Source organism: Eubalaena glacialis, chromosome 4 (genome assembly GCF_028564815.1).
Source record: "Eubalaena glacialis isolate mEubGla1 chromosome 4, mEubGla1.1.hap2.+ XY, whole genome shotgun sequence".
NCBI lineage: Eukaryota > Metazoa > Chordata > Mammalia > Artiodactyla > Balaenidae > Eubalaena > Eubalaena glacialis.
Genome location: NC_083719.1, coordinates 111,119,071 through 111,129,527, shown reverse-complemented (window position 1 = coordinate 111,129,527; position 10,457 = coordinate 111,119,071). Strand labels below are relative to the sequence as shown.

Here is a 10,457-nt window from a genome sequence, read left to right as displayed (position 1 = left end):
CCTTGGCTGTGAATGTCAGATCAACTTCTACAACACCAAGGTCTAGCTGATAGTCCCAGGCCAACATCCAGATGTCAGGGGCTGCTTTCTCTTTCTCAGACGAGAAGAAGAGGCAAGCAGAGAAGTGGGTGGGCGGGATTTCAGTTTTGGAGGAGTTAGGCAGGGAGTTTCTGTAGCGTGTGCAAGAGAAATAAGGGGGCGGGAGGAGGAGCGGGTTAACAAGAATTGCTGTGGACACTGTGTCCACTTCACGGTTGTCAAGATACATACTTTTTAAAAATATAAATTAAAATCTTGAACAATTTTGAATTGGCTTTTGGTTGCTGGATTGTGTTCCCTCTATTGTAATACTGCTCTGAGACCAACCATGCGGATCGGGATCTTAGAAGGGCAGGTGTTCAAAGCCAAGAAGTTCTGAGCCATTGTCTTAGAGTCCAGAGCTCCAGCTGAAGCTGATGCCTGGGTCAGGATGGTGTTTGAAGAAGAAGCAGAGCCAGGAGGGCGCCAATCAGAAGCCAGGCTCAGGTGCCTGCTGCCTCCATCCCCTAGAAGACCCAAGCATTCAGAGTTCCCCAGGCTCTTAGTGCCCCCAGAAAGTGGCAGCCTTGACCCCCGGTCTGGGTTTCTGGGTCCTGGTTATTACCACAACAAACCTTGTCAGCCGAGGATGCCAAGATAGGGGGATATGGTCCCTGCCCCCAGGCATGCTGATTCTGTGGGAGAGTGAGGGCAGCCACAGCAATAGCTGGGGCTCGAGACAGACGAGCACTGAAGGCCCAGCAAAAGGCCCCCAGCCCCTTACAGGGAGGGAGCATTTCTTGGCAGAGCCAGTATCCATAGGATAAAGGTTTGGAAAGCGGGGGCAAGGAAGGCTGAGGACAGAGCAGTGAGGAATGCACAGTGGCAGATGAATTCAGAGCATTCTTTGGAGCCTGGAGATCCCCAAAGGTGAAAACCTCAAGAGCCAGACTCTATGGCTGGCGTAAACCCTATCGAGGCCACAGGGGATATGCATAGTCCAGCACCTAAAGGACCCCCTGAGGGTAGCAGGAGTGAACACACACGTCAGCAGAGCCTCCCCTCTTCTTCCCATCCTCTCCCTCCCCTTTCAGGTGGCTGGCCGGAAGGGCCCAGACTATGTGGGGTAGTGGGAGAAATGAAAAGAAAACGGGCAAACATGGGAGAAAAAGAGCCCACACTGGGAATCAAAGAGCTGGAAGAGTTTTGGAAATGGACTATCTGGAGGGACAGTTGGTCAAGGGATGATGCATTAGCATCCGAACTGTACTCAGAAGGACAAGGACAGTGGCGGGTCTGCTTACTTGGCCAAACTTTCTGAAAGGAATGGGGTGCCTGTGTGGGCACCCGGCCTGGGCTTTCCCACAGAAGGGGTGGTCTGGACCCTCGGGTCTGGGCCCGCGCGCTACCGGCGGTAAGAACGCGCTGGGCGGAGGCGGGCGGGCGAGCGCCTTGGTGGCCCTTCCCCTACTTTCCAGCTTCTTCAGCTGGAGCAAGAGGTCTGTGCCCGGCGGGGGAACGAGCGTCCAACCCCTGGACCCAGGTCTAGGCCGGCAAGCGGACACTACGAAGGGACGGGCGGCTCCCGGGGCAGCGCCGCCGCTCCGCGCTCCCGCCCCTGGGAGCCGGACGTGGCACCTCCCCCGCTGCAGCCGGAGCCTGGAGGTGGGGTCGGGAGCCCGAGGCCGGGACTCTGATGTCACCGCGCGGCCGCGGGCGCCCAGGAGCGCGTCTCGGGTTGGAGCTCAGGTACTCGGTAAGGCCGGGGGCCGGACAGCCGGGAGTGGGCGGCGGAATCGCCCTTCCCGGTGGCGGCAGGGCGAGCCCCGCCGCTAGGAGTGGGTGGGGTGGCTGGGGCGCCGCGGAGCAGCCCGCGCGTCGTTGGGTCTGGAGGGGTTGGGCTCCGCGGGGAGTCTGGTCTGCGCGAGTCAAGGCCCTGCGCGCTTGGCCCCTTCGCAGAGCGGTGGGGGGCGCAGAGCCGGCAACAGCGGGAGCTGCTGGGGAGCACGCCCGGGGGACCCGAGCACGCAGTGGGGTCTCACCCTGCAACCTCCGGCTCTCGCCTTTCGACCGCGCAGCCACTGGGGAATCCTGGCCTCTCCGGTCCACGATCGCGCTGTCCCCTGCGCGCGTTCTGAGCCCTCCTTCCCCGACGGTGAACCCAACCAACAGGAAAGGCCGAGAAATGCGCCGGCCAGGGGCCATCCGCTCTCCCAGCGTCCCCGAGGCCTCGCTCTCCAGCCGCACCGCGTGACTTTGTCGCCCCCTGTGGCCGCCAGGCCTGCGCCTCTTTCCTCCCTGGAGCGCCTCGACTCAGCTTGAAGCCCGAGGTATGTGGTACGATCTCGACCGCGGCTTCCTCTCCCCAAGTGCCGCCAGCATCCCGCGTTTCCTGACCGTGGCACAGAGCTAGAGTCTACGGAGACTCTACGTGTGGGCGGGAGCGAGCTGAGAGCAGACGCTTCGCGACGTGAGCTGTGGTGCTGACAGGCCGGGAGAATGGGGTGCCGGAGGGAACTGGGAGAGCCACGGAACTTACCAAAATGCCTGCCCTTCTAGACCTGGTCTGGAGTGGTGGAATTCAAGACACGGCGCAGGACCTAGAAACTCAGTCCGGCAGGGAGACTGCCGTGCAGGCAGCGCGGCAGTCTCCCTGCCGGACCATCCAGGAGGGGTGGCCTGGACAACCTCTCCATAAGAGAGGTCAGACGTGAGGTGGCCTTTGGGAAAGATATTATTTAATTCCTGATCATTGTTGATCATTTGAGGTTGTCTGCCTTTCTGGTCACCTTACCTGGATCTGCTTCCGTTGCCTTTGTGTGATTTTACCCACTGGAAGCTGTCTTCATGGATTTCCCTAAGAAACTCTAATTAAAAACCTGGGTCTGCTTTCTTGCCTGGTCCAACCTCTCTCCTGAGGTCTAGACACACATCTCAACTTACCACCTGCTTGCCAGACTTGCCACAAACACTGCAAAGCCCACAGGCCCCAGACTGAGCACTGGATCCCTTGGCTAGTCCCCGTCTCAGCTTCCTCATTCCTGGGACCGGCACCTCCACCTCCCCAGCCCCTAGCTCTGAACACGGAAGTCATCCTTGTCTCCTTTTCCTCTCTTGCTCTTTGATTCAGGTGATAAGTTTATCGCAAATGACCCCAATACTGCATGACCCCAATCTGGTGGTTTTCTAGCAGGGATTCCACGCTGCTCCCCCTGCCCTGATGGGGCTTGGCAAAAGGTTCTTTGAGTTCTAGCCTCTGGACTTACATTCAATGCAGGCACTGGCTCTGCAGCTCAGCCCACAGCTGACACTAATGCTGATGCTAGGGCTCCTGGCGTGTGGCTACTCCCAGCCACAAGGCCTGGCTGAACTGCAAGAGGCTCCCTGCAGCCAGACAAGTGTGAAAACTCTTTGCTCTTTGGGCTGACGCCCCAAAACACACTAAAGGAGCTGGACCCTCCTGGCATAACAGGTTCTACAAAGGGCACAGTGTGAGCATCCTGCATGGGTATCAGGTGCTTGGGTTACCACTGCAAAAGCATCCTCGAGACAAGTTAAGGTCAATAAGAAAATGTACACACATTTTAGTTATCCATTTGAGCTGTTTTTATTTGGTGAACTCAGAATCCTTTAGCAGTCAGTAACTCACAAATAAGATAGAATTTTCAAGGCCTTTTTTGAGGAAACATCTTTGTATTAGAACAGTTACCCATGCCTATAGATGCAGTGAAAGTCAAGAATGGGTGGCATGAGCCAGGGTAAACAGTGCTCCCAAGCAGGGCTCAGAAGGATAGGAAGAGAGAGAGCTATTGTCTGGGTGGCTAGGGGGGGTTACCAAGAGGAGGTGACTGTCCTCCCAGGGGCTGCTACTCAGAGCAGCTTCTTGTCTTTCTGAAGTTCAGGGAGTATAAACTACTTTGCAGAAATGGTCCCCAAGCCTGAGTGAAGACCAACCTGCAGGGCTGGCCTTAGTGGGCACAAAAATGCCTCCAGGTGGGTGATGTCAAGATGTTCTGGCACCAGGTCAGCTGAGATCCCCTCCTGGGAATGTTGGAGGTACTGCTTCGCCCTTTTAGGAAACATCATATTCTCCCACCACTAACCGCCCTACCTGCCCTATCCAGCAATCTGTAGCATCTGGGGTCTCAGGGAATGGGGTAGAGGGTGATCCTGAGCTCCAAAAAGTGTCTGGAGGCTCATATAAGTCTGTTTTTCAGTTTCCACCCAACTGTGGGCCACCCTCCTCTGCAATCCCAACCAAGCAGCTCAGGGAAGGCAAGCCCGCCCCCCACCCCACCCCCAAAGTCCCTATAGCCCATAGAGAGCCCTCAGTTCCCAAGACTCAAAGCTGCTTTCACCCCTGACCCAGGCACACCCACCTAGCTCCTCCCCTTGCTCCCCCTCCTGCCACTGGGGAAGTATTGATTTATGGCCATTCCTGTTCCAAGCTGTGCTTGCCTGCTCTTTTGGTTCCTAATAACCTGAGTAACCCTGGTCAGTGTCCATGGGTGGCAACTGCCTCACCCATTCTGTCCCCTTTCTCAAAAAGACTAATAGGGAGAGAAAAGTGGGTAGAAGCAAAGAAGCCCTCAACCTTCTCCACCAAAGCCACCCCCATCTACTCCCTGAAAGGCTGCTCCTTTCCTTGTCATTCAACAAATACTTAACATCGACTACGTGCCAGGCACCGAGGGTACAGAGATGAGTAAGTGCAGGGCCTGTCCTCAGGAAGCTCAGGGGTGGGAATGGGGAGAGGGAATCAAAGCAAGCCAACAATCACAATGCAGGGCGATGAGTGCTGTGATGCAGGAAGCTCAGGACACTGCAGGGATCCCAAAGGGTCAGGAGACCTCTAAGCTGAGCCCTATAGGAGGAGCAAGAGTGGCAGGACAAAGAGGGGGTGAGCCTGTCATTCCTAGACAAAAGGCAGAGAGTCTCCCAAGCAGGGGCCATATTATCCTGGAATCTGCCAGTATTTTGAGGGGGGTGGGGGTGATTGTTTCCCATAGTGGAGGCTGGGCTTTGTTGGAGGCTCAGGCCCCTGGGGGCTGGGGGTGAACTGGCTTTCAGCAGGGTTTGCTTCTAGGAAATTGATTCTGGCTGCAGTAAGCTTGGAGGCAGGCCCAGATTCCAGGCAGGGCTCTCTGCCTCTTACCAGCTGTGTGCCCCTGGGCAAATCATTCCCCCTTCAGAACTTCAGTGTCCTCATCTGTGAAATGCAGACAGCAGTTGTGCGGTTCAAGATAAATATTTATTCAAAGCACCTGGAACATAACTAGCCCAGAGGGAGGGAGGAAGGCTGTGAAGCTGCCCCTGCCACCTGACCTGGGTCTTTCCCCCTCCTTTCTTGTCTCCCCTGTGATCTCAGATCGTTCTTGACCATTGTTTATCAGGGAAAGATCACATGGAGAAGCTAACAAAGCAGCCAGGAAGCAGCCAGGGTGGGACAGGGTTGGGGAGGGCAGGAGCATGGGTACATTCTCAGAGCTCCAGGAGGTGCCAGGGTAGAGGCCGGGGGCTGCGGGCCAGAAGAGCCCCAGCGGGGGATGCGCTAGTCGCCAGTTCCTTCCCCTGAGCTAAGGCCCTCAATCTCCAGAGTTGTTCCCCTGGTCCTACTGCCCTTGCCATTCCAGACTAGGGAGGTGGGGGGGGGGCGGTGCCAGCGCTAATAAGGGTCGTGCGACTAGGGAGGGGATGTGTAAGCAGGTCTGTGTTGAAGGTGCCAGAAGGTTGTCCTAACCCTAACCCGGAGCGCGTCACCCACCACCCCGTCTATGCTTTTCCAGGCCCCACGGAGCTGGCCAGCCTCCGCCCGCGTCCGCGCAGCCATGGAGGCTCTGGGTCCTGGAGGCGACTGCGCCTCGCCGGCCTCGTCCACTCGCAGCCTGGACCTGCGGCGGCTGTCCGCGCGCGCCGACTCGGCCTACAGCTCTTTCTCCGCCGCCTCCGGCGGTCCTGAGCCGCGCACGCCGTCGCCGGGGACCCACCAACTTCCCTACCTGGACTGGGACTACGTGCGCGTGGTGTGGGGCGGCCCGGCCCCCGCCGCCGGGCTTCGCACCTCCCCGCAGCCCCGGCCCGCGGCCGCCGCACGTAGTGGGCCTCGTCCCCCCGAGATCCGGGGGACCCCGGGGCCGCTCAGCCGCCAGACCACCCCGCTGCTGTACGCGCTGGCGGCCGAGGCGGAGGCCGCGGCGCGGGCAGCCGAGCCGCCCAGTCCGCCCGCGTCGCGGGCCGCCTACCGCCAGCGGCTGCAGGGCGCGCAGCGGCGAGTGCTCCGGGAGACGTCCTTCCAGCGCAAGGAGCTCCGTATGAGCCTGCCCGCCCGCCTGCGGCCCGCGGCCCCCGCGCGGCCCTCCGCCGCGCACCCGCGCTCCGCCTTGCTCAGCCACCCCGGCGGGGAAGTGGAGCCGGCGCGCCCCGGGGCTCCCGCGCCGGGAACCGCCGGCAGGGGACGCCTCGCCAACCAGCAGCGGAAGTGGTGCTTCTCAGAGCCGGGAAAGCTGGATCGCGTGGGTCGGGGCGGTGGGTTGGCGGGGGAATGCTCGGGGGAGGCCTGCCCCAGCTCTGGCCTCGCCAGGCCGGAGACCCGGGAATGGCAGCAGCGGACGCTGGCAGAGTTCGAAGGTCACCAGATCAGATGGCTGCCTGCGACCCAGCCCCGAAGCATAGAGGACCCGAAACCCCGGGCCTTGAGGCTCAGCAATGCCTATAGGCCTAACGGTCGGAGTCGGAGCGCTTCGGGGGAAGTCTTGTCCCCCTGGGGAAGTCCAGGAGGGGTCATGCCCATTGCCCAGGTATGGAAGATAGGGGCTGCAAGCTTGGCTTGGGGGCATCCAGAAGATTGAAAACTTGAGCAACATTTCATCCAACTGCTTGCCTTTCCAGGCTGTTCCCCAAGGAGCAGAAACCCCCAGACCATTGTTTCAGACCAAACTTTCCAGGTGAGAGACATGGACCACTCTGGGGACTGAAAGCTGGGGGGAGGCAGCTTTCATAGCTCTTGCTCAAGAAGGAAGAGGGCCTCCACTCACCCTCACTTTGAGCCTTCTGTCTTTTGCAAACCACATCCCCTAATCCCACCCCCAACACCCTACTGTCCCTCTGGTGCAGAACCAGAATCTTCCTTCCTGGTCCCTGTGGTCAGTGTGGGGTCCCTGCTTCCAGGTTCCTGACTCAGAAGGAAGTTGCAGTGGTGTGTTCTGCAGAGGGCCTCCAGAGCAGTCCCTCTGACTGTGAGCAGAGGGCCTCAGAGAACTGCATTGTGTCTGCCCGGCTCCCATCCCTTCCTGATGATGAAGTTTTCCTGGAAGAAGCCCCGCTGGTCAGAATGAGATCACCTGCAGACTCCCATGCTCCCCTGGGGCTCCCAAACAGGTGAATTCCCTCAGGCTTTCAAGCAGAGTGAGATACCCCCTTCCTACACACATCTACAAAATGCTGGAGGGGCAGGGAACCCTCTCCTGGCTGGTGGCTGGGAGCCAGGGGGGTGAGGTGGGGGAGGTGGATGGCCCTTGGAGACCACCACTTATCTTTGGCCAGAGCTTTTTCTGATTTAGTGTCTCTTCCACTTCCAGTGTCCATGCCTCTGACCAGCAGTACGGAGCTGGCTTGGGTCAGAGGGCTGACCAGGCTATAATCCCCTCAGAGCAGCCCCTCCATGAGCACCCAGAGACTGCAGGGGCGGATGACTGTTGGCAGGGGGTAAACGGTTCTGTGAGTGTCTCCAGGCCTACATGCTGTAGTCCCCCTGGGACTGCAAATGGTGACATTGCAACCTTTGACCCCACTGGACTGCTGACCACTGATCCCCCCACAGCTGCAGAGACTGACCCCCTCAAACCTCTCCCAGGTGATGCCCTGAGACCTCCAGGCAATGATACCCCGGGGCCTTCTGACCACACTGCCCAGGCTTGGGGCACTGGCCAGACTGGTTCCAGGTCAACATGGCCCAGTCCACGCCTCGAGGAGCTGGTTCAGGAGCTGGCCAGATTGGATCCCTCTCTGAGTGACACTCTCACCTCCTATCCCAGCCCAGAGCCATCCCTGGGCCTGCTGGATGGGCTGATTCCTTTAGCCGAGGTCTGGGCTGCAATGAGGCCAGCCTGTGGAGAGGCTGGAGAGGAAGCAGCTGGTACTTCTGAGTCAGGGTGAGTGAGGGGTACCAGGGACTCAGGGGATTCTAAGCCCCTGCAGCCTGGGGCAGGACGACCCAAGGAACTCTGGTTTTGTCCCCAGCTCTTACCTACTTAACTCCACCCAGCGCCTGCCAGCTTCTCAGGAGGAGACAAGGCCTGAAAACCTTACCACCCACGTTGTGCCTGACAAGCCATGCAGCCCGGGTCTCCCCGAGCCAAATTACAGCATCCAAGCCAAGAAAGTGAGTGTGGAGGGGCTGTTAGAAGCTGGGCTAAGTCAGGGCCCTGCCTCCAGACTTAAGTACCCACGCCCTCCCTGCAGGTGGAGCTGGCGGACCTCCTCCAAAAGACGCTAAGGGAGCTTCAGGCCGAGCAGGAGCAGCTGCAAGGAAAGGCCCAGGCTTGGGCCAGGCGCGGGGCTGCCCTGGAGGCCGCGGTCGGCCAGGCCTGTGCACCCCACGAGCTCGAGCGGTTCAGCCGGTTCATGGCCGACCTAGAGCGCGTGCTTGGCCTCCTGCTGCTGCTGGGCAGTCGCCTGGACCGCGTGCACCGCGCCCTGGCCCGGGCGGGCGCAGACGGCGACCCTGACGAGCAGGTAACGGGTTTGGGCTGGGGGAGGGCGGGGCGGTGAGGGGCCTGCGGGCTCCGGCTGGAAGCCTCCCGGGAGCGGCGGCGCCCTCGCCCCGCTCACGGCGCCCTCGCCCCGCGGCTCCAGGCCTCTCTGCTGCAGCGACTGGGGCTCCTGCAGCGGCAGCAGGAAGACGCCAAGGAGTTGAAGCAGCATGTGGCGCGGCGCGAGCGGGCCCTGCGCGAGGTGCTGGCGCGCGCACTGCCCGCCGACGAGCTGCGCGCCTATCGCGCCTTGTGGGTCGGCAAGGCCGCTGTCCTGGCCCAGCAGCGCAGCCTGGACGAGCGGGTCCGCCTCCTTCAGGACCAACTGGACACAGTCAGGACCGACCTTGGCCGTCGTCCTCCGACTCCCAGGCCGGCCTGGCCCCCAGGGACCCGTCCTCCGGATAAACCGCCCTTCCACCCTCCCCTCATCTAGTTACAGGGGGTGGGGGTGAGGAGCATTGCCCCTGACTCTCACCCACGTGAGTGGGATGACGCTGGTTTATTCGGTGCTTTTCCCTTGGGGTGGGGAAGACCCAGGCCCGGCCTTCCTGGGGTACTTTTTCCAAGTGTTCTCATGTGGCCTTACCGAAGTCTTGCGGATTATTTGGTAATTAACTTATGAATTTTAAAGTCTGCAGTATTTCCCCTTTTCCGTCAGGGTTGGTTGGAGGGAGAGGAGACAAGTCAGAGGAGCACTTCAATTTAAGATGCAAAATGGCCATTTTTTTCCCTCTCAATAAAACGTTGATGTGAGAAGTGTGCCTATCGCCTGGAGCCTGGCTTGGAGGAGCGATCTTGTTTGCAAACTACAGACGCCTGCCAGACTAGAGCAGAAGAGAGATTTGTTGGAGGACATCACTCAGGCCTGGGGATCCCTAGAAAGACTGAAGAAACAGGCTTGAAAACTGGAGGGGCCAAGCAGATGCTGTCACCAGTAGTCCCTAACTATTCTGGTGACTGCATTATTACCACGAAAGCCTAGGCCTGATTGGCTGAGGCCAGGTCTCTTTTGCTGGTTTTTACCCAAGCCTCCGACATGAGTAGTATAGTGGAAGTGGGGGACTGCCTCCCTTCAAGACTCAAGGGATAGGGAACTTCCCCAAATGGAAAATGGATTCAGATGCTTTGCTGCCTAAAAACTCTGATGAATGTCAAGTACACTTGGACATTTGGGGGACATTCATTCCAAGACCCAGAAAGAACTTTCTTCCTCTTCCAATTATGTTGGATAATTGGATAAAATGAATTTATCCGCCTTTCCTTTGGCGTCCCCACTAGGTCACCCAGGCTTAAGGAGGGCAGTTGGAGGGATGGGAGCTGAAGGTAAGTCATGGGGGACCTGGTGACCTATTATTGTGGGATGGTGCTGAGGACCGACCTGCAGAGGCAGCTTTTCTTGTGTTCTGGAGATGCCAGTTTGGGGATGGGCTAAGGTTGGGAGTTAAGGGCTAGAGTGGTATGAAACAGGACACACGCTCCCCTCTGTTTGTGTGTCAGTCCTGTGTACATAGAATCAATGTTCAGTTCTCAAATATACATTGAAAATCTGCCTTAGTATTTGTAGCTGCTAAGGCCAGGGACAAGAACATTCTTCATGTAAATGTTCAGTGTATTTTTGGAAGCTGGGCACATTAATAGGCATGTGTATGTGTATCTAAAGCCAACAGACCTCAAAGTGAGAAATCT

The 10,457-nt window shown here is 58.7% G+C and overlaps 1 protein-coding gene across 4 annotated transcripts; it reads left to right on the top strand.

Annotated features, from left to right (window-relative positions):
- The first annotated feature begins 1,687 nt into the window (after positions 1–1,687).
- Positions 1,688–10,173, top strand: SHROOM1 (shroom family member 1). 4 transcript variants are annotated; one of them, XM_061188159.1, is made up of 9 exons: positions 1,688–1,774; positions 2,097–2,348; positions 5,805–6,815; positions 6,907–6,962; positions 7,186–7,395; positions 7,596–8,168; positions 8,257–8,398; positions 8,479–8,751; positions 9,430–10,173. In XM_061188159.1, exons 3-9 carry the CDS (start codon positions 5,847–5,849, stop codon positions 9,475–9,477), a joined length of 2,271 nt encoding a protein of 756 aa, XP_061044142.1. In that variant the 5' UTR covers positions 1,688–1,774; positions 2,097–2,348; positions 5,805–5,846; the 3' UTR covers positions 9,478–10,173. The 4 variants fall into 4 exon arrangements, with proteins under 4 accessions (XP_061044142.1, XP_061044140.1, XP_061044141.1 ...); XM_061188157.1 differs by having other exon boundaries at positions 1,688–1,767; positions 8,872–9,485; XM_061188158.1 differs by having other exon boundaries at positions 2,191–2,348; positions 8,872–9,485.
- The last annotated feature ends 284 nt before the right edge of the window (positions 10,174–10,457 follow it).